Genomic DNA, 23,794 nt, shown 5'->3' with positions numbered 1-23,794 from the left:
CCGGTTTGATAACCCTCGGGTCACTTTATGCGCTTCCTCGTTACCGGAGTTTCCCGAGTGAGCGGGGACCCAGACCTTCATTGGAACCGGGCTCCCCGATAGGAGAGGCAGTGCCCTACTATAACGAACTTACGAATATGTATAAAGATGACAGGAGATTATATCCCATACCGCACAGCAACCTCACGAGAGCGCAGGCCACTATCCTCCACAGAATTCAAACTAACAGCCTAACCACTCCTCACCGCTTAGCGATATTCACAGGTGAAGTGGTTGACTCAACATGCAAAAATTGCGACAAAAATGCCATAGCAAACCAAAGTCACATCCACTAGGAATGTGAGGGCCTTCCCCCACCCAGAGAGCTTCTGCCAGCTCGCTCCGAAACGGCATGGCAGACCTTAATACGGTCCCCCGACGAAAAACTGCAGAAAGCAGTCATTGCATGGGCACAAGAAATAGCCGCAGACAAGCAGCCAGCTGGAAACCCATGAAATCTCTTTTAATAAAGTTGTATCCTCTTCTTCCATCCATTGATAAAATAGAGGAGGCGCCAAGGAGGTTATATTATGGTCCCTAGAATACACTGGTTCTAGGGATCAGAGTTATAATAAATCTTGGGAGGTGCTGACATTACCGACAGTTTTGAGCCCTTCTTAAATTTTCCGCCAATCACTCTCACGGTTTCCGTTAAAAGAACATCACCTCTACTTACCGTGAAAATAAAGCTTTCACGGTGCCCGTCGCAATAGCCAAGAAAACTTGCTTGGCCTGCTTGTAGTTTCGCCCCGTTTCGCCCATTCTGCTGCGTTCTGTGCGCCGCGATGTCAAAACTGTTTGAGTTGTTGACCGATCTCTCTTCGAGGCTCGAACAGTTGGTGTGATGAGAGGGCAAGATTCCGCCGCGCAGTCATGAGACACCGCCGGTGACTCTTGGACTGTTGGCAGAGCTTCAGACCTTTCCATCTACAGGTCAGTGGCACTCCCGCATGTTGCCTCTAGCCTTGCGAGTTGCTGAGAATAAATCATTTATAGCTGCCGCGTGCCTACGGACTTGCCTTGCAAGGCTGCCTTGCTCTCGGCTGTGCGACTCCGTCACCTGCGTTATGGCCGAGGACCACTTTCATTTATCTCACATAGAGCTTCGATTAAGGCACTGACAAAAATTATTTGTCGTCTGTCTTGAGTGAGCGCTGCTAAATTTGCTATTTCGGTAAGCTTAATAACCATGATATCGCCGCTCATGCATGTTCTCCATTGCGTCACGCAAATGTGATGAATTAGCTCCCGTGAACTGCTGCGGGCGCGCATTGCTCAGCTATTGCGCGCATTATTTTGTATGTCAGACCGCGGCTAAAAATAAAGCGCCAGCGTGGAAACGTGTGCGGCTGTGTTGCATGTTTACGTGATAGATTGCATTTCCTCCGCCGCAATCTTGACAGCTAGACCAGTGGTCGTCCAAACGTCGATATTGTGCAGCGACCGTAGGCTATCATAACGATAGCTATAGCGCGAGAACAGAACGACGACAAAAAGACAAGAAGGTCGTCGTTCTGTTTTCGCGCTATAACTATCGTAACTCGCCCAAACTGCCACACTTCTACGTATGCTATCGCCAGAACCCACTTCGATACAGGGCTGTCCCTGAAGCACGATTTTTACTCGTGCAGATAAAACTGTGTGCCGGTGTCGCCAAACCCGTGTCTGTCGTTCCTTTCTGTCTTCGTTGTTCGAGCGCTTGGGAGTAACCGGGATTTCACTACGCGCACGATTTGCAACAGTTGCGAGAAATACACATTGAACTTCTATATCTCTGTCTGCGTTCGAGTGGTGTGGCGATACACCATGTGCGATACACTATCCTCAAGCGTGCTCGGGTTCATCGTAGGAAAACCGCGCTTCGACTTCTAAAGGCGTCAGAGAAAAGCGACGCAACGCCGAGAATTCATGATCGTGTTGTATTTCATTCTACCGTTCTCTACTTCGTTGTGTGATGGCAGTCGCCCAACGAGTCCGTGAAACCTTGAAAGTTCCACTTTTCGATTGTCGGCCATGTCAACAAGAAGCGATTGCAAGGGTAGCCCTACTTCATAACGCCTTTTTCAAGGAATAGCAGTGTTGAGTAGTTCTAAACCCTGGGCGTCGCGCTGGGACATTGGCGGGTCAAAAATTACTATGGTATCAAGGTCCCAAAATCTTTGCAATCAATAGGTGTCTATTTAGCAATTGGATATTTTGGTACCGGCTTTGTTACATGTGCTCCCATCACCAGATAAAGCACCCTGCAGTGTCCAGCCCATCTTGATGCTAGCAGTGAGTAATGCAAGGCTTTTTAGGGGCGAAGTACCTTAGCGTCGAGCCATGTCTTCCGCCATCGTGGCACGCCATGACGAGGACAGCGATGGTGATGAAGAACGAGCGTGTTCCATTTACACATTGTCGACAACTCCACTTATATGACAACATATTATCATAACCTAAGTTCAAGATGTCTGCAGTAGATGTCTGTTGACGAGTCTGGCTGAAGCCTTCTTTGTGGAAACTCGCCCCATAGCATTCAACTTCTTGTGAGCATTAGTCGGTGAAGGTGCTTCTGAGCTACGAGCTTTGCACATAGCCAAGGTGTATCTGTGTTTGCATGCCTGAGATTGCACTCTCCATCAGTAATCACGGATGATATGTTTTTTTGTCATGAACCGGAAATGTTGACCATCTGTCACCAGTTTGTTACGTTTCACTGTAAAAGTCATGTCACTTGTGCGGTCCTCAGTCTTGGGCTCGAAAGTGGAGCAGGAATAAAAATAACGTGAGACGGAAGACTTTGTCTTGTTCCGAAAAATCAATGCAGCAGACTTCTGAGATTGCTTCTAGAAAGGTCCATTGAATACTGGAACACTTTGGAAAGGTATTAATCATCAAACTTTTCTCTACGATCATCTTCAATCTGGAGAGACTTCATCAGTTGTTCAAGTTCCTGATCAGAAGAAGCATGGCTGGTTTCGATCACATTCTCCATATCGTCTTTTTTTACAGTGATCTACTATGATGTCAAGTGCTATGACATTGAACAGCGCTTCACTCAGCATAGCTGCGTACAAAGACTCTGTGACACTAACGCTATGCAGTCCCTTCTCATTCAGTTGCACTGTGCCAAAAGCTTTCACAGTGCAATCAAATTGCTTTGCTTGCTGATCTTTATGGTCTTAGCATGCACAAGTTCTTTAGGTATTGCTGCTCAATGATTCTCATATTTTTGAAACGATGCTTGAAAGTTTTCAGCACATCATTGTAACAGGAATCTGTCACCTCAATGCTTGCCATGGTTTGAGCGGCAAGTCCATCCAGTAGTAAAACCAAGTGATGAAAGTTGTCTAATCTGGATAGCCTCACGTTCGAATGTACCAAATGCAAGAACGTATCTCACAAGGGTAGCCACATACTCACCAAACGGAGCTTTTACTTGGGAAGTCATGCTTTGAACTCGCATGGTAAAAGTTATTCATGTCTGACTATGCACTTATCAGGCCATGCGCTCGTGGCTGAAGGTGTAGATGATGATCCAGGCATAGCAGAGGTCATCGGAATGTTGATGTGGTACTTGAGCAATACCAACAAGCTGTTCACAGCGCCATCGTATTGCCTGACCACCTCATAGTTGTCTGCCACCAAGTTTTCAGGAATTCAGGCTCGTTTTTTAGAGCTTTAAGTTTAAAGTTGCTGATGTGCAAGTGGCTGTGCAGAATACTAAATCTTGAAAGCTCATTGGACTGGAGCACCTGGTTGACCTCGTGGATTATTTTCCTGTTAAAGGTTCGCCGCAAAGCGCGCTTTCTCTTTGCCCTCTTCATACCAGTCAAGCTCAAAAGTTTGTTCACCCATGCCAGAAATCAAAGGCTTGGGTCATTGTTGGTTTGGTTCTTGAGTTTCAGCACCAAAATTGATGTGGGAAAATGACACTTTGACATCTAGAGGTGCCAGAGAAAAGGTGCGCAACAGTGAGCATCTATGTAAATAAGCACTGTAGCTTAATGGAACATATTGCTGAGCTACTTGGTGCATTCTGAAGAAATATTAACAACGCAACCCACATAGACTAAACAAAGAAGCACATTCTATTTCATCTAACATTTTCTGTTTCTTCATCATTTCCTACATTATTCTATACATGTGGCTTCCCTGCTAGTGGTTCAAACAGTATACAGCATTCATATCGACCACGCACCCCAGCACACTATCATGCTTGAAGCTTTGTGCATGCACAACTAATCAAAATATTACTTATATGCTCATTGAAGAAAATTCACCGTCACATCGATAAGCGGGAGGCCCCCAGTGGTATCCCATTCATTTTTGTACTTTTTGATACCCTGGAAAATTATACCTTCGCTATTGTAACAATGGCTATTGTTCTTGCAGCATGCAGATGTGCAAGCTATGCTCTTGGGAAATCTGTTAGTCTGTCGCAATGCTTGAATCCACTTATCGTCAAAGCTGAGCCACCTCTTCATTCTGATATAGGTGGAGAAGTATGCAGCTTTTTTAAGAAGAGCTTAGGTAAAGCAGTGCCCGTGTCTGTTTTCTGGTTGTGTCAGTGCTTTTTTTAGCTTTGTCAGCCAAAGAAAAGACATATCTGAAATCATCACTTTGGCATAGTCAGATTGTTGTGATTAGTTATGACTAGTTAGTATTTTTATGTGTTGTTCCGTTGGTTTTATAGGTCTACCGTTATTATATTAATAGCAGGTATGATTTAAATAAAATCATTAGTTGCAAATTAACGCTGTGTGTGTGTTCTTCTCTGTCCCTGTCGCGATGTGCTATGCCATGTAAATTATGAACCTACATTCCCTTTGTGAGCACACACACTTCATGGCTGCTTTGTAACATGACCGCTGGGGTCGCTTTGAAGCTCCTGGTAACTTCAAGGGCTGAAGGATACATGCCTGTTACAAGAGTTTGTTATAGGAGTTTGTTTCAGTTTGCTCACAGAAAAAACATTGTTCATTTACAACAGCTACTGCCAGGTAAGAGCATTTACAAAATAAGCAACAGGTCGCAGGCTCGGTCCCCTGCAGGCGGCAAGTCGTCTTTTCGTCCACCTCACTTTCTTGACATCTGTACTATAGTTACTACAATACACTTAAAACAGCCCAATTAACATTCCCTATATTTTCCTTGGCTTCATTGTGTGCTGGTTTTCAGCATCAAGGTAACTTTATTGAATACGAGCAGTCAACTACACTTCCTTAATTTCCTCTAAGTCTGTCAGGGATGCTTCAAGCACAGGATACTATGTAGAGGCATTTGCACATGACTCCACCAGGTGCGACATATATAGAGCACAGGTGCCCGACCTTTTGTTTGAAATTTCAACTATTTTCTCGCGACGCTGTCATTTTAGACTGTGCAGACACAATCGCCTTTGCTTGATTTATACATCGCACTTGTTTGCAATGGTTAAACCTGGTGAAGGCTTAATCTGTGCAATAGATACCACTACGGTCACCCTTGATCCTGTGTGATCCATAGCTTTTTTTGTGGAGTGAGGATCTTATGTTATATTTACTTCAGCTTCAAAAGGGAGGAAGGATGGAATTGTCATTTAGATTACTCACGTTGACTCATTAACTTCTTGAAAACTAATGGCGTGTGATTCTCCATGCTTCTTAATTCACAGCCATAGTGGCATGAAGTATTGCTGAAGAATCCTTGAAAACCACTTTTGCACCTTTCAAGGTACTCAAAATTGTCATGCAAGTCAGTCAAAAGAGAAAACAGTTTAAACACTCACGGAAGAAGCCTGATACATTGCTCGCATTTATTTATTTATTTATTTATTTATTTATTTATTTATTTATTTATTTATTTATTTATTTATTTATACTGCAGTCTCAAGCAGAGACTATAGCTGGTGTGATACATTGATTCATGGTATTAAACAAAAAAGGCACAATAGTTTAAAAAAAACACATGAAGTGAAAAATACAATGCATACAGATAAAACAATAAGGCTAAGAAAAGGAACAAGAACATAACAGAATTTAACAGCAAATAGTAAAATGTGAAGATATTCGCTGGGCTCACTGGTGCCATCAATGAAGAGTTGACAGTGCTCGTCTTGAGCAAAAGCAGGGATTTTATCTATTGTTGTGCACCCCTCAACTGTGCATTTTCTAACGCCATATCTTGTCATTCTTTCACAATTAATGTCGAGCATATGTAGTATTATAAGCAATATTTTAATCTTAGTTCCACTTAATATATAATGAGATTAGAGTATATTTATAAGCTCCATTACATGTGCTGCTTCTGAGAAGCGTATTTAGCGATCACCATCTGTCTTCACCGAACAGTTAGCCCTCGGGCAAACAGATGTGTGCAGAAAACATGTGAGGTGTAAAGCTTCAAAGGAATTGGTTGCCCAAATTTAAGAGATCTTTCATGCAGGAATCATGAGCAATCGAGACGCAAGAGAGAATGGAGGTCCCAGACGTCCATCAAACACCATTTATCTGGATGCATGTAAGTAAACCACCTGATTATCACAATCTTTCTTTTACTCGGCCATGTGCACAGTTGCAGTGGTTACATCCCTGCATGAACTGCATCAGTTGTTCTTGCTGTGAGATGCAGTTTTCCTTATGCCTACTAGCTGTTTTCTGGTAATCTTGTATGACACTTTCGTTACCATCGCAGAAGGTCCTCCCGCAGCCTCTTGCTTTCAGACCTCCTCTAGTATATCTACTTTGTACGATGTTCTCTTTTCTGTACTAATAGCTGAAATAAACTTGGAAGTACGCCACCACCAGGACCGAGTTAACAGTGCGGAGGGCCTGGTTCAAAAAATAAGGGGGGGCCGTCCTCCTGCCCCCTTTCTTTCCTGCTTGGTCATCTGGTCATGCTTGAGACTTGACGCCTATTAAATTTAGCTGCGTAGAACACATGCCATGTTCATGTTAAGCCTCTCCAGAGCGTTTAATATTACTTAGGCATTTTCTTTGTTGCATTGTTGTGTGCACACAAAGTTTATTTACGAGGCATACACTTATAAGGGCTGTACTTTGTCCTGCATTGTTCGGCGCAGAAGCGGTGTTATGTCAGCTCGGGGAAGCATGATGTTCACCTGAGATGCCTGCGGTTGCTATGCGGGGCATTGCGACTTCAAAAGTGATGGTCGATTGAAGACACCTATCAAAATGCTCAAGTAATAGCGATGAGGGTCTGCTGGTGACCAGATAGATAGTGGATATACGCTGTAGATATTTTCTGTGCACAACCTTTACCAATTGATGGTCTCTTTAGTTTCCCTATATAATCACCAAGCAGGAATAAGACAGAACGGCAATGCCAGAAGCAAAAAATCAAACCATTACTCCTCCGGAGTCTTTGCATAATCAGGAAGTTCCGTCCGATACAAACATTTCATGGTGCGTTGTTTATATTATAATGAAAGCATACTGTAGCATACCTAAGCGTCAGCTTCATACCGGTTATTTGCCTTAAACGCATCAAGCGATATTTCAGACAGGAAACACTCTCTATGCGTCTTTGCATTGCGTTTTGTACCGTAGCTGCTGAAATCCTCGTCAGGCTGCTCTATGCATGTGTCTATTCGCTGGATCAGCTCCTTCATCTCTACAAGATGCGTAGCCTTGGGCGAATAAAAGGTTTTTACCAGACTGCAGAACTGTAAGCTGACTTCAAGATTATGCACGTTATGCAACGAACAACCTCTCAGAAGCACGTATATTGGTAGGGTTGAGAGCTGGGCTAGTTGGTGAGACATCATTTAACCATATGGTGTAGTAGCGCAATTTTCACGGGGACGAAGAGGACAAGAACACACGACACTCGCTACACTCGCAACTAATTTTATTTCAGAAGCAGCACTTCTTATATAACCCATAACCCTAGCGACACAGAAAAGAACTACGAACATTGAATCATTGTAAGCGTAACTGCCGTGTACTATCGCTTGAGTCTGCGCAAAAGCTTCTGTTGGTAATGATTCAATGTTCGTAGTTCTTTTCTGTGTCGCTAGGGTTATGGGTTATATATGAAGTGCTGCTTCTGAAATAAAATTAGTTGCGAGTGTAGCGAGTGTCGTGTGTTCTTGTCCTCTTCGTCCCCGTGAAAATTGCGCTACTACACCATATGGTTAAATGATGTATATTGGTTATTGAAATTAATAATCTGTTTCTGTCAGTGGAATCCAGCACAAGGGTAGAACTTTTTCAAACAAAACAACGAAGTAGGCCATTTTTTCTGGCCTTTGGAAGGCCCCTTAAAACTGGAGGGCTTGGTTCATTTGAATCCTTTGAACACTGGATAATCCGCTCCTGGCCGCCGCACATCTTGCAAAAGTTTTATGAAACTGTTGCACATGTCGTAGTTGCACTTTAAACATCTTGTGAGTCATCCCTTAGCGCTCTATGGTGCTCACAGAAAAAAGCGTGTTTTGAATCCTTCAAGTGTAACAATTCATGGGGGAAATTTTTCCAGATAACCCTGTCATGTCACCAGAGATATGACCACTAGAGGTGATGTGGGCATAGAGTTTTCTGTAAGTAAGCCAGGCATTTGTGTCTATCAAAGCTGCAATGCAGGGCCAGCTTGGGAATGAATATGTAATACACAGATTGGCCCAACCTTCATTCTTTCGGCTCCCAGAGGCCTGGAGTCACTTTGTCACATGATGAAGTTCAACGAAAGTTCAGCAGTTCTACTTCAACGCCTTGAAGGGACTGTCTGCCATCCTGCACTGCTTTCCTGTTTTGTGTTGCTATATAAACGTATCATCTGAAGTGTCAAACCTTCCAGTGGTTTCTCTGTAAGTGTGTGGAAATTCACAGAATTTTTCGATCTGTGTTTGGTCTTCCATTGGTGGGATGAATGCCCAAAACAATCGTTGGTGGAGGCAGTGACAATTGTAATCCGTAATGTTGGTGAAACTTGAAAACTGAAACTGCATGTGGTTTTTGCAGGCTTCATCAAGTTTTCTTTATTAATAAACAAATATTTTAGTGGTCCTTTAAGGCACACGCACATCCTTGTGCTGTTCTTATGAGTGGTGGCGGACACCGTGCTCGCGTTTCTATGTTGTTTGCAGGCAGGCATGCAGGCAGGCAAACCCATTGCTGGCAGCGTCACTGGGTGCCTTTTTAAATGCAGGAGAAAAAAAACAAAATTTAGTCTCTCGTTCAGCCTCAAGTAGGTAAAATACAATTTCAGGTTATACATGTTTGTTTCAAGTTATAAAAATAAGTGCACCTGTGAGGATTTCTTGTCCTTCCAGTATGTTGACTACATCGCTGTCAGGTGACACTATAGTTACTTTTTGTCGACTTTCAGCATCAAGTTAAACTTATACTTCATTTTTTATGGGAAAGAAGCATGCTCGTTTCCACAAATGTGATGCATGAACTTGTCATTTGCACAACAATCAAGAAAATTTTGCCGAGCGGTACATTTCTTTTAACCTTTTTATGCTCACCAATTCAAATTGGCTCATGAGGTTCACTGTGATCCGTTCCATCATTCGAAACAGCAGCCAAAGCACAACAATAAACAAAGCCACAAGTGTGTTCAAAGCTGCAAGCACCAATACGATATTTACTCACGTAATGAACACAGTCGCATAATACAATTAAACCCTTTTATAAGAGGCATGCTCAGCGCAGCAGTTCTTGTCTTTTATATGGGATGTCTTTTATAAGCAGGTTACCTTGTATCCATTTTCCTATCAACCCATATTTTATAGTTGGCACACTGGTCTCTCTATTGCCCATTTGTCTTTTACATCAGTGTTTCTTATAAAGGGGTTTGACTGTAAACACACTCCAACTTCAGATGTCAAAATTAGGATTTCATTTTTCTCCCATGTTATAGATTCACCCCTTACATTCATCCACTCCAGTACCATGAACTCTCACCTTGAGCATCGTTACCCATTAGATCTTCGTTATTTATTATGCCATCCCCTTTCCATTCTCCATTCCCCCTCCTTTGCCGGCTGCTGCACCCAGTTTTTTCTTTCTATCTGTGTGCAGCATGTTCCCAGTCTTTTTTAATTATCGGTGCGCCATACCAGGGTTCACGAATGGTGCGAGTGTAGAGGCATCGCAGCTGACAAGCACACAGCGGGCGAAAGTCACGAAACAGGCCACACCAACCAATGATCACTGCCTGCAATTATGAGACTTTAGGGCACCTGCACGCTCCTTCTGAGCGATGACAGCAGGATTGGCTGTCCATCCCTCAGAAAGGCCATCCATCGCCTCATAGGTATGTCGCAGATTTCTGGAAAACCAGAAAAAATCGCAAGTTTGCCCAGAAAGGTTTAACGATTTTTATAATGTGTTAGCACCCCTAATTCTTGCTTCGGTTGCAATTTGCTCTTCATTCACGCTTACTTCAAGAAACCCAAGATATAAGCTATCTTTTCTACAGTCATTTCTCATGTGGAGAGCGAGGCAGCGGCCGTGCTTTGTTGTTATTCATGTAATCGACGATTTGTTTTGATACTTCGATGGTAACTTGGTGCAGTGCCAATGTTTTCGTGCAAATTTGCCACAGAGTTTGCAAAGTGCCTCATAGCGCCGTAGCACGCACGCTTCTGGGCGCTCCTCGAGATCACAACAGATACCACAGTTGTATAGCTGCCAACTCTCCCCGAATCGTCCTGGAGACTTCCAAATTTTGACCTAATCTCCCGATTGTACGACTAGTGTCTTGAATTTCTCGATAAGTGGCCGCCACTGCTGAGAATTTCGTTTCTTTTTTTTTAATCACTTACGTACGTCAGCTTTTTCTGCTGCGAAAGTTGCACTGCTGTGGACGAGCATTTGCCACTACACTTCTAGTTCACTGTAACCATACCATAGAGTACTGCCAAATATATTATTTTAGGCACTATAGTATTACATATCTGAGCGAAGGCCGGCGGCCCTGAGACGCGTTGGCCCCCGTACCGCAATTGTGTTTGTTACATAGTTGTGGAGGTTTGCGTGTTTCTTCGAGTTCAGTTAGAAGGTCGGTGGCGGCGTTAAAAGCAAAGTACTTGCAAGTGCTTCTGGACTGATACCCAGCTGAGTTTCTGTGCCTCGTGACTTGCGGGAAGATGACAAGTACGCATTCTGTACCATGTGCACCTATAATTTGAGTGTTTCGTATGGTGGCAAGGCTGTGATAAAGGTGCACGTAAATGAGCATAAGTGACGCTCAGCTAAATGTGCATAATATTGGGAAGCTCTATGGATACATGACGTGAACTTAGACTGCTTGTTCCTAAGTTGTCACATTTCTTTCCTTGAGTGCTGTAAATGTCATTCGTCTTACGATTTCTGATAAGATCAAGGGTATAAATAAGTATAAATAAACTAAGGCCATAAATGCTGCTTAGTGTGCATATTGCACCTGGCATGTGGTCAGCCGTAGCCCCGCCGCGGTGGTCTAGTGGCTAAGGTACTCGGCTGCTGACCCGCAGGTCGCGGGTTCAAATCCCGGCTGCGGCGGCTGCATTTCCGATGGAGGCGGAAATGTCGAGGCCCGTGTGCTCAGATTTGGGTGCACGTTAAAGAACCCCAGGTGGTCAAAATTTCCGGAGCCCTCCACTACGGCGTCTCTCATAATCATATGGTGGTTTTGGGACGTTAAACCCCACAAATCAATCAATCATGTGGTCAGCCGATCGCTTTTAAGTTAATCCCGCAAAGCAATCAGCTAATCCTTATGTCAGGCATGCAACTGACGATGTGGTCCTCTTGATGCAGTGGAGAGTGGTGAGGAGGACGAGCACGGCTACGTCCACCCAGCTCGACTCGATGGCGCCGAGGTGCGGCGGCCGAGCGTACCCTACCACACCCGCAACCTCATCAGGCAGCTGCCATCTAGGAATCTGGGCAAGTCTTTTTGCACTGTTACACAATGGCTTTGTCATTCAGGAAATAATCCTAAGCGCAAGTGTTTCTCTGCCCCCTCCTTTGCCTCTTGACATCTTCAAAAACTCTGTACTCACCTAAAGGGACGCTAAAGAGCAAAACAATCTTTCGTGTATTAGTAGAGTAGTTTCACAATTCCGAAAATGCCACTCTTATCACAACATGATGATTGGTAAGCGAGAAAAGGCGTGAAAAAATAATGCGGGTGGAGATGCCACTGTGAAATTCCTGCACCAAACACCGTGACATGGTAAATCTTGAAGGCATCTATTTGGTCCTGCATAGCTTCTGCTCGATAAAAATGAAGTACAACATTGTCATCTGTGGCTTCCATAGAAATAGCATATGAAGTTTTAAGAAATTTTATTAAAGCAATGTAGCAGAAATACGAAAAATACATTTTGTAATTTGTTATGTCGCGCGCGGATATTTCATCACAAAATTTTAAAATGAAGCAAAATTTCAGCTTAGATTTTCTCGAATAATAATAATAATGAACTTATAGGTGTCACTCATGGCAGATTCGGAGTGGCTGACGAACTCTGCAATGGAGCACTCCACTCTCGCGGAGGTCAACAGAAGGGAATCTACCAATGGAACACACACACCCTCCCTCTGAAGCAAATGGCAGGGTCAGGACGGAATGGGATATAAGCGTTTCACTCCTTGCTTGAGTGGGCACGCTGCGCACAGCGACGCTACGCTAGCAAAACGTGAGCTCCGACGCGAGCGGTGTCCGTTGGTGTGCCCAAAGTTGGCACCGTTTCAAGACACGGGGCGCTTGCGACTTCCGGTGGAGCCTGCCGATTTTCACGGAGTAGAAAAAGTTACTTCATGAAGTGAATTTCATGACGGAGCTGCCCCAGATCTGCCAATAGAACATAAAGGGAGCACTCTCAATCTGCCAGTGGAACAGACTTGCTTCTTATGGAGCTGAAAAAAGTATTACCGGAAGGGCTTTGGATCTGCAAATGGATGACACCATATGAGAGTGAAAGCTATGGCATTGGATTTCTCAGAGTTTGAAGTTTGAAGTTTATTAGTAACAAAGTAGCGATACATAGAATGAAGGAGACGTTTTACAGACTAGGGTCCCACAGTCCGAAGACTGTAGGGGAGGCCCACGGTAAAGAAAGAAAAAAAAAAATACAAGGGCAAATGGCAAGACAATGTAGTATTAATAGAACAATGTTATAAAACAACTATATAAAAATAATGAGGTGATAAAACATGGTACTTATAAATGGTAATAATAAATAAACAGTAATAATAAATAAACAGCAATAATAAGTATGTTTATCAATCCAAACCAGGACATTGTTCCTTTTTAGTGTCCCTTTAAAATCAATGCACAAACAAATTTAGACAGTAAGCGAGCACCTAATGAAATATATATTCCTCGCAGTTACTTTTCGTCTGTGATCTAGTTTTTCTCGCTTTAAGTCGCCTCAAAGTGCGCCTCGGTTGTGTGCCATTTCAAGGGCTTTTAGTTTGACAAGTTGGTCTTTGCGGAGTTGCAGCTGGCTAGCTTGTCTTTAGCACCTGGGTGTTCTCTTGTTTCTGGGTCAATGGAATTTTTCCGGGTCAACATGTGGCCGAAGGTTTTTCTTGGTTTCCATTGCCCGAGGACTCAGGTTTCGGGCATGGAAAAGACTGAACATAGCTTCATTAAGTTCGCAAAATAACTCTTCTTAGATACGGAGCACTTCCCAAATGCACTTTTTTGAAAATTGGTGTAATTGACAAAGGTTGTAGTTGAGCAACAAACTAGCCTGTACAGATTTGCAACAAAACTTGCTACACTGCCATCTTCATATCATGATTATAGTACATGTGCTCCCATGATAGTCAGCTGTAGCCAACATTGTGAACATGATTTTAGTTTCATACCATGTTGGGACCATCAGCGAATTCTTGGATTCAGTTTAATAATATTAAGAAGAAGGGGGAGGGTGGTTGTGGATTAGATTTGGGTAGGTATATTGATTGTTTCTTTTGCAATTTCCGTTTTCTCTACTGAGTTCGTGGCCTTCACAGACACTGAAAGGTGGGCAGCAAGCGTCACATGCTGCATTAAAGAGGCAACGAAGGAAAAGCTTAATGGTCAACCTACTTTCTTTTAAAAGCACAATCAGAGATGGATGGCATATGCAAGGCTCTTTGTGTCATTATTATTATCAGCAGCCTGACAATGCCCACTGCAGGGCAAAGACACTCTCCCATGCTTTGTGAATAAATCCGGTCCTTTTCTTTCTGCGGCCACCCTATACCTGCAAACCTGTTAATGTGATCTGCTCACCTAACTTTATGTCTTCCCCTCGCAAATTTGCCCTCTCTTGAGGAGAGGTTCCAAGAGCGCTGTCTTGGAATCGGTTACCCTTGATGGCCAGCGATTATCCTGCCTACACTCTGCATGACTGGCCTGTGGATGTCCATTTCTTCGTCTTGATTTCACCTATCGTATCCCTAACCCCGGTTTGTTCCCTGACCCACTTTGCTCTCTCTCTGCATTTTAAGGTTACACCTGTCATTTTCGTTTTTATCGCTCACTGCAATGGCCTCAATTTAAGTTAACCCTCTTTGTAATCCTCCAGGTTTCTCCAGGTTTCTGATTCGTAGGTAAGTACCAGTAAGCATAGAGTTTCCTAAATATTCACATGAGGGAACTCTAGCACTAGTGTCTACTGGAGCTGCAACGCACGGCGCTTCAGGGAACGTGGGAATGATGGGTAGTTTACGGATTTGTCTAATCTTCGTACTTCTGGCTCAATGTGTGTTCGTTTGGCTCATAGCTGTGTTTTTATGAAATGAAAATCAGCAAATGTTCAGCTGCTTGTGCTTCATTGCCTCATTCTTTTAGGCTTACCAATTCAAATTGGGTCACGAAGTTCGAAAGGGTTCGTTCTTTCCTTCGAAACAAAATTTAAACACAAAAATAAATCGAGGCACAAGTGCGATTCGCTGCCCGCAAGTACAAAGACTAGGCAAATTCGTATACAACCCATCATTCGCATGGTCGCTGAATGATCGCAGCACCAGATTCCCCTCCAGTTAATTTTAGGAAACTCTATGCCGGTAAGATGCAGCTGTTATACACCTTCTTCTTCTTTAAGGGTAGTAGTAGACTACTGTTCATGATTTGAGAATGCTTGCCAAGTTTTACTTACCCCATCCTCATTCTTCTAGGTAATTCACTCTCATGGTTCAGTTCAGCAGTTCTTTGATTCTGCGCTTTCAAATTTGCTGTCGCTGACCAAGAGACAAGCAAATGTTGGTGCACTGCATTTTCCAATGCACATGAGCGTGAACAGCAGGCAGCCTCTGATACATTGACTGACCCTTTGAAACTAAGCTTTTTGGAAACATTGATGCAATCTTCAATTTAAGTATTGTGTCAATCGTCATAGTCATTGTACCCAGGACAAATAGTATGCCCACTGCTGGATAAACGCCTCACCTAATGATCTCCTGCACAAGCCGAATCCATGTTATGCCTTCAAACTTCTTTTTGATTTCATCTCCTCACCTAGCCCTGCTGTCCATGACTTGCACTTTCCATCTCTTGGTATCTATTCCAGTGATAAGTGACTATCAGCTATGACGACTTCTTATGAATCGACCGGCCCAGGCCAGTTTTTTTCTCTCAATGTCAATTAAGATATTAGCTGTCTCTGTTTTGTTCCTCGATCCGTTCGGCTATCTTCCTGTCACAATGTTACGCCTATCATTCTTGTCTCATAGTGCACTCTGTTGTTGTTAGCTTCCCCTGAAGTTCCTTTGTTATTCCCCATGCCTCTGTGACACATCATACCACTGGAAGAATACTATGGTTGGTCACTTACTGCTTTAACCCTTTGAGGGATGATTTTTTTTTTCGTGGAATGTGTCCTTGAAGTGCTCATTTTTTAATTGCTGAGTTAGAATCTTCAAACAGATCTATTTGAAAAAACACATTGTCTAAAATTTTTCAGAGTGACCGTAAAGTAACAAGAATGTCACTCGTGTTGTTAAATACACATGGTTTATTTTAGCAATAGCAAGATAAATAAAAAAAAATGTTAAGAATTATGCGTTCAAATAAGTGTCTGTTTAGTTTACAGATGTACAAAAAGCAGTACACAAAGTGGCATTAAGTGAAAAACACGGAGGGAGAAAAGCCACTTGTGATCTAGTAAGCAGCGTCTCGCCGCAAACACTTTTGAGGTGCCACTCACTCGTCAACATCTTAGTGTTGACTCTTAAGTAACTCCTCCAATGATGGGCTGACATTTACAGAATCGCATTCTGATTTAGCAGTTGAGCGGAGATTCAGATGAATTGTCGCTAGACTCCCTTGCGGTAGAAAAATCGGCGTTCACTTCGATAGTAAGAACAAACTGCACGGGTGAGAGCACTGAAGGAAATTGTGTAGTTGCAAGTACACCCGGAATGCAAGAACAAGTCCAAAACCTGTAATAACCATTCGTCTGGTCACCATAACAGAAACAGTTTTCGTACGTCTACAGAACAGGAAACATAACCACAGCGATATTGTTTGTATCAGTTAGCGCCTGCTAGTATAATGGCATAATTGCATACTGGGGAGCAATAAATGAGATGGTAAAAAATTGGTCATCTTAAAATTCTAAACTGGAAAGCCACCAATTATGCTGGTGCAATAAGCGGGAGCAGGCTAAAGGACAAAGCTGAAACTAGTTGATACACCACTGTAAAAGAACAAAAAAGAAACAGAGAGACATCAGTGCTAGGCAAAAATTGCACATATTCCTGCGATGTGGCAGTCCGTGACAAGCATGAGAAACGGTCAAGAAAGGTGCACATTTTAAACATACTGGCAATGGTATATATGTATGTCTGACTGTATTGGGGCTGTTGGCGTGTGATGTATGTGTTGATCATAGACCCTGAATGGGTTAATTCCAAGTGTGTATGGCTGGTCACTAGCTTTTTTAGGCTTGTATTGACAAACCAACCTTAACCTTATCTCTGGTTTTGCATATAATTTTTGTGTCCTTAATGCGCATCAAATGACTGAAAGCAGTAAACAGGACAAAAAATAACAAAAGTTGACTTGCAAACGTTGCCTTCATGTTGGTTTAAAAAGCCCATGAAAGAACCATACATGATAAGTAAAGCGAGCGATAAAGTTAGGGTTGGTTTGCGAATGCGGGCCTTAGATTTGATATATCTGTGTCTGTTTCTTAATAATCAGATAAAAATTGAATGGCATATCCTTAGCTGGTTCATTGACCTTCATAAAGTAAGAAATACAGTACGCACTGCAAGAAAGACATTTTGGTTTGTTAAAAAAAGAATATATAACGAACTTGACAAATTCCCGGAAAATTTATTATAAAGAGGATTTCGTTCTATGCAGGTTCAGTACCAAAATTCAGAAAATAAACGAGTGAATTAAACAAACAGGGAACTGAGGGCAGAGCTAGCTTAAAACGTTTGTTTTACAGTAAAAAACTGCGTTATTATTGCGATAGCAAGTATATGAACACCCTCGGTTGGTTTTTGCCTTTGCCGCTATGTTCCGTAACAAGTCCAGATTGATAACACGCCCCGCGCACCGTAACTTTCACGAGCAAGTAAAACCCCTCGAGCATTGCTGAAGCAGAGATAAAATGAGTCGGCCTGTCCCTATCAACTGGAAAGTGCATGACATATCCCATGTGCTGGAACTGCCGTCGAATGCTCAAACGGAAAGTAAGCCACCTGTCTTAAACAAGCATCAAAACGCGACGGGGGTGGATCGCTCGAGTAGCAATAATGAACTTTGATTTTAAGGGCTGTCGCGATCGCTGGTGCGCTTGCTATCTCAGCGAGTATCAGTGTGGTTTCAACGCGAAGGGACTGTGTGAAAAGAGTGAAGTGATCCTTTTGCGCCCGGCAAACGCAATCGCTCTGGTCAAAGTCTAAGGCGCTGGTTCTCCCCACCGAAGGCAAAGGGTAAGCGGGTGTGCACAAGCACCTACACCCCCTTCCCCCTCCCCCCGCATTTGCGGGGCAAAGTACGCGTGGGAGAGAGAGGCGTGCGCTGGCGCATTTTTTTAGTTTTCTTATCTATCTATCTATCTATCTATCTATCTATCTATCTATATATATATATATATATATATATATATATATATATATATATATATATATATATATATATATATATATATATATGGCTGTGGCGGCAGCAAAAAAAAATATACATAATTGCTGTCACAATAAAGAAAATCAAAGCTGAAGATCGTCGGAGGACCCACCATGCACGCGCGCATGGCATCGAAAGCGGAATGTGAACGACACACAAACAGACACGGACATCGCGGAAAACTATTAGGTAAAGCGCCCTCCATATGCAGCGCGGCCCCACATATGTGACGCTAAATAAAAGTGTCGCACTGCCAGCGCGAAAGTAGTTTTTCCTTTTTCATTTTTGAGTACGGGCAGTACCTGTGCATGCGACCGTGGCGGCCAACGCCTGCTCGTGGGGTGCTGACCCGCCTCACACGAATGCGGGCCACGTGCCTGCCGCCGCCTAAGCGGGGCAGCTGCGGAAAATGCATGCTCGTAGCAAAATGCAAAATGCGGAGCACAAAATTTCTAGATTGTCTGTGGATAAAATTCGTTATATCAAGGTTGTCTTCCGCAGTTACTTGGTTATATAGAGGTCGCATATACATGTTCTATGGAGCAAGGATGGCGGGGAATAGAAAAACTTCGTTATATCAAGGAATTAATTACAAGCAGGTTTAACTGTATATGTGTGTGTGTGTGTGATTGATTTGATTTTTCATTAAAAGAGGTGTGTGCTGGTGCTTATCACGCAGATGACCTGAGCCCTGTAGAGCCCGATGCCGTAGTCTCCGAGAAACCTCAGGGCGACAAGGTGCCACCGACGACTGCACCCTCTGACGCCGGGAGCAGCAGGCAGCGTGATAACTGGCGCTACCTGACACTCCGCGTGCGTGCAGCCACAGCAAACAATGCCAATGACATGAATGCTGATGACCTGTTCAACGTAAGTTGCCAGGGCCATGCGTGGTTATTGTGGTAGTTTAGTGATTAGAATGCCTTGCTAAAGAGCTTGAAGGCCTGGACTTGATTTCCTTCCATGGCAGCCGCATTTCAGTGAAAGTGGATTGTAGGTCTATGAGAATGTTCAAGTGTTTGGACATTCAAAGGAATGTTGCAGAGTTTGAATTATTTTTTGATGCTAGTTTAATATGTTAGAAATTCCAAAGTGCTGTAGACTCCTAGTAAACGGGAGTCTGTTAAACAGAACAGCTGCATAAATGGAACAAGCACCTCTGATATGAATGGCTCGGTGCTTGTATTCTGCACCCCTTTTCACCTCTCGGAAACCAGAACGCCTGTTGAAGGAACATATTTTTCCAGTCCCTTCATGTTTCGTTTAATAAGAGCATTTGAAACAAATTCGTGCAATAAAGCACATGAAATCCACCCAACCGAAAAGGTGGTATCACTGCAGTGTAGTGCCACCCTATTGTGATGCCACCTATCTTGGGAGATGTTCACTGCTCTGAAGCTGTGTATTACGGTTCTCTGTCTTACTGCTCGAACTAATTGGATAGGTGCTATGACTGGGCACACTCTGTCCTTATGCCTTCATTGTTCTTTTAACTCATTGCAACATTGACCTTTTTCCTCCCATTGGCAAGTATACAGTCGAACCCGGGTACATCGAACTCGCCAAAAAACTTTTATTAGTTTGATATATGACATAATTCGATATAGTCCCGGTATAAGTTTTGACACAAAGGCACATAACAAACTAGAAGAAAATTGCTTTATTTATGTAGTGGCTTACTTGCGTGCCCTACTGTGGGAACAATATAGTCCCGGATTTTTTTCTGTGTCAACGACTTCGCTGCCTGCGACAGCACGCGCGCCTCCACGTTGTCCAACGAGTCGGAGCAGCTGAGGCCGCAACCTTCCACATTCAAGCAATAGGGCCAGACCAACGCAAGTGCACTACTCGCTTTGGAGGATGTAGGCAATGGGCCGTCGTCGATTTCCATATTGCTGTCGCTTTGGCTCGTGGTCGGCACGACGTCTGCAATGTAATCCTCATCCTGTAATTGGCCCATGATGGGGACATCATCGTCCGCACTGACGAATTCGTCGAATGTCGATCCGTCGATAGCACCCGGGAACTCTGCCAGCTCGTTCCAAACTTCGGCCGGAACAGCTGTGGTGTCTTCAGTGCTGTCAGAATTTGGGGTATCATCACCAGGCATGCAGAATCCGGCATGCCTAAAGCAGTTCTGGATCGTCTCCTTCTTGACATCTGCCCACGATCTACTCAACATAGAAATAGCTCTGAGCAAGTCGATCTTAAGCTCCCTGCCGACACGAAGGTTCTGCATCAGCCTCTCCACCAGGCGCTTCCGATAGCGGGCTTTCATTGGGCGTATAACGCCTTGATCCAGTGGTTGCAGTACCGACGTAATGTTCGGGGACAAAAAACGCAGCTCGATGTTGCTGAAGGTTGTACTGCAGTGGTGCGATGAACAATTGTCCACGAGCAGGCACACCTTGCGATTTTCGCCTACCAAATCATCATTCCATGACGATAGCCATCTGCTGAAAAGCTCCCCGGTCATCCACGCTTTTGAGTTTGCTCGGTGGGTAACTGGAAGCGACAGGGCATTTCGAAATTACTGCGGTGCCGTGCTTTTGCCGATAACCAGAGGTCGAAGCTTTTTCGATCCGTCTAAATTAGCTGCCAACAGCACGGACACACGAGCTTTGTTTGCCTTGCCGCCGCTTGTCTTGTCGCCACGACACGCAAGTGTCTTGTTTGGCAACATTTGCCAAAATAGAGCGGTTTCACCCGCATTGAAGATATCTTGGGCTTTATATCTTGGTGCGATATCTCGCCAGTTTTCCTCGAGCCATTCTTCTACGCTGTCCAGGTCCGCCGCTCTGCTTTCACCTGTAACAGCTTTGCCAACGATGTCGTGCCGTTCTTTGAACCGCTGAAGCCAGCCTGAACCGCCTTGGAAATGATTCCTTCCAAGCAGAAAAGCAAGGTCCTTGGCTTTCTGCTCGATCATAGGGCCGAACACCGGGATGTTTCGCGACCGAACGTCCACAAACCACTTGTAAACGGCCGCCTCAACATCTTCGTACACAGCAGCGCGCACAGCTCAGGCGCCACGGGCACCTGGTCTTTTGTCCGACTTGGCCCTGATGTCTGCCTTGTTCTTCAGGATAGTACTGAAGGTGCTCCTTGAAATTTTGTACGCGGCGGCGACGTCGGACTTCTTTTCACCACGCTCAACCCGATTGATGATTTCAAGTTTCGATCGAACGGCAAATTTTCCCTCTTTGCGCTAGCCATGATGACAGCACGCCAATACAGTTCACAGAGCACCAACAGGCAACACCACAGACCACGCTGAATTGGCAGCAGCAAGCACACAAGCATAAAGAAAGAAAAAATAGCGCTCACTTCTACCGCCTCCGCGCCTTGGAGAAAGCACGACGGCCTCTGATTGGCTGTAAGCACTGCGAGCGGGCTAGGATCATTTCTTGGAGGGGGGTGTTCGCTCGCGCACAACCGGGTCTAAGCAACTTTTTCTAGAGTGGCGCCGGCAGTTTTCCCCGCCACCGCGAGGGAAAGCCAACTTGCTGGGGCACTTTTGAAGCACGTGGAGTTTGATATATCAGTTGTCGTTGCTATTTTCGTTCGACAAAACAGTAACTTTTGCTATATATTCTCAATGTAAACTTACCGTGTTTAGGAATTGTTCGATATACGGGATAATTATAAACGGGTTCGATATAGTCGGGCTCGACTGTAGTCGTCATGAACTTTAGTAACAAAGTGACCGATGACTACTCGTTCTCAGCAAAAATTGGTGCTACACAATACCAATGAAAGCTATGCTTGTGATACTTGTGTTTCTTGTCATTAGAGCACCATGATGGTTCATTTTGGGCCATTTGTGTGTAAATAGACTTTTTTTTTCTATTTTTCGTTGTATTGCTATGCAGCAAAGCCACCCTAAATTTACTTTTTTTTTAAATTAAACTAGTAATGTGAAGGAACATTGTTGCATTGAAAGAATGATACCAGTTTATTTAGAAAAGAAAAAGCTCTGCAAATTGAGCGCCAAAAAAAGTTTTTTTTTTTTTTTTTATGGTAGTGATAGGGTTCAAAAGGTTTCTCTTGCTGAATGGGCTTTTCCGGGTAATAAAGATGTTTATTTTCTCTTGTCCTCATACAAGGAGTTCGATGCCCTGTGAGGGGCTAGTCTGACTATGCATAATCCACTTGATATTGACGACTTTTGTGTATTATTGGCGAAAATGAAATTGTCATGTTTGACACAGATTCTGCGAGCCGACAGCAACTTCTCGGAGGCCGTTGCACTGGCTACGCTACGCAATTCTAAGCAGAGCCTGACGCTGAAGCGCTCAGTCAAGCGCCGCCTGACGTCGTCGAGGGCCGACCACGCCAGCGCCGCTCAGCGCAGCGTCTCATGGTGGCGGAGGACCAAGTTCTCATTTGCAATGGTGAGTTCTTAAATGACTGGTACAACCCAAGCCACTGCAACATAGCCATGGTGAAGGACGAGAAAAGAGTAGAGTGAGTCTGGGAACAAGTGGGAATTAAGAACATCTTTTTTAAAATTAAGAAGGAATAGGGCATGGGCAGGACTAATTTTAATGACAAGCCAGTGGGAGTAAGTTCATGTTCTCCACTGACCATCCCTTCCACCGACATCTTGCACACGTAGTTGTTGAAATATTTATTTATGGATACATCCAAGAGCTGCAAACAGATGTTAGTCTGCCCGGGATAATAGCCAGGTTAGTCCTCATGTCCCGCAGCTTCTCCTTTACGCTGTCGACAAGATGGACTTTGAAACTGTCGAGAACTAACAGCGATGCCAGTCGCAGCAATGTCCCTGGTCGTGTACCCCAACGTCGAGCCAGTTGTTTATCAGTTCCTCATTCATTTAACCTTTCTCTTGTGTGAGAATGTGAATATGACCTTGTACCTTGATTTTGGGCAATGTTTTTTGCTTGAAAATCACGAACCCCAGTAGTTTACGACAATTAGCCGTCACTGCAAGCGTAACCGTGCAGCGTTGCTTTTCACAGCCGGTTGTTTTGATCGGAACAGTTGAGACTTTTTTCTCGCTTACTGTTATGTTCTGTGGCATATCAAGAGCTAACGAAGTTTTGTCCGCTTTCCCAATTTGGGACAGAATGAAGTTTCCAGTTCTTCATAGCCCAATCATGAAATGGTGAAACTGAACAACCTTCTCCTTGTAATCCTGCGACAGACACTGGTAGAGGGTAGCTCTCTGTCTGATACACGGTTGATAGCGTCTCATGAAGCGCGTCACTCACCCTCTGCTTGCCTTGAAAGTCGCAGCAGGGATGCCTGTCTCCTGTGTTGTCTTCCTTCCTTCAAACTGCAGCATCTCGCACGACATGGCTATCCTGAAGGACCTAAGCTCTCTCACATTGTAATTTATTTTTAGCACACATTGATGCATGGAAAAAGAGAGGGCACAACACCAGTGCTTCCGCGTGTCAGTGTGCACTAAAAATAAGTTAAGATGCACCCATACCAACTATCTCATCTTGCAGTATTACTCTAGTTCATTTCCCACATATTTAACAATCTGTTTTTAAATGGCAGGAAACTTCCCTTGTTCACGGAACACTCTCCTTCCAGGTTTCGCACTTACGAGCAAACTCTTCTGTTTTCTCCAGTACCGCATGTGACTCTCGTTAACACTGAAGTGTGTGGCGGCAGCAAGGCTCCCACTTTTTTCAGCAAACTAACAGTCACCTTCAATTGCGCCGTATAGTTA

General features: G+C 43.9%; 1 protein-coding gene across 1 annotated transcript in view; it reads left to right on the top strand.

Annotated features, from left to right (window-relative positions):
• Nucleotides 1-721: 721 nt before the first annotated feature.
• The window catches only part of LOC119179042 (transmembrane channel-like protein 6), a 77,127-nt gene continuing 54,054 nt past the window's right edge, over nucleotides 722-23,794 (top strand). The window contains exons 1-5 of the mRNA XM_075869797.1: nucleotides 722-972; nucleotides 6,448-6,522; nucleotides 11,772-11,900; nucleotides 18,767-18,957; nucleotides 22,299-22,481. Coding sequence (XP_075725912.1) covers nucleotides 6,453-6,522; nucleotides 11,772-11,900; nucleotides 18,767-18,957; nucleotides 22,299-22,481 — 573 coding nt within the window. The 5' untranslated portion in view covers nucleotides 722-972; nucleotides 6,448-6,452. The remainder of the gene's footprint in view (nucleotides 973-6,447; nucleotides 6,523-11,771; nucleotides 11,901-18,766; nucleotides 18,958-22,298; nucleotides 22,482-23,794) is intronic.

This window comes from Rhipicephalus microplus, chromosome 7 (genome assembly GCF_043290135.1).
Source record: "Rhipicephalus microplus isolate Deutch F79 chromosome 7, USDA_Rmic, whole genome shotgun sequence".
Lineage (NCBI taxonomy): Eukaryota > Metazoa > Arthropoda > Arachnida > Ixodida > Ixodidae > Rhipicephalus > Rhipicephalus microplus.
The sequence above is the reverse complement of the archived record's forward strand: the minus strand, read 5'-3'. Positions and strand labels throughout refer to the sequence as shown.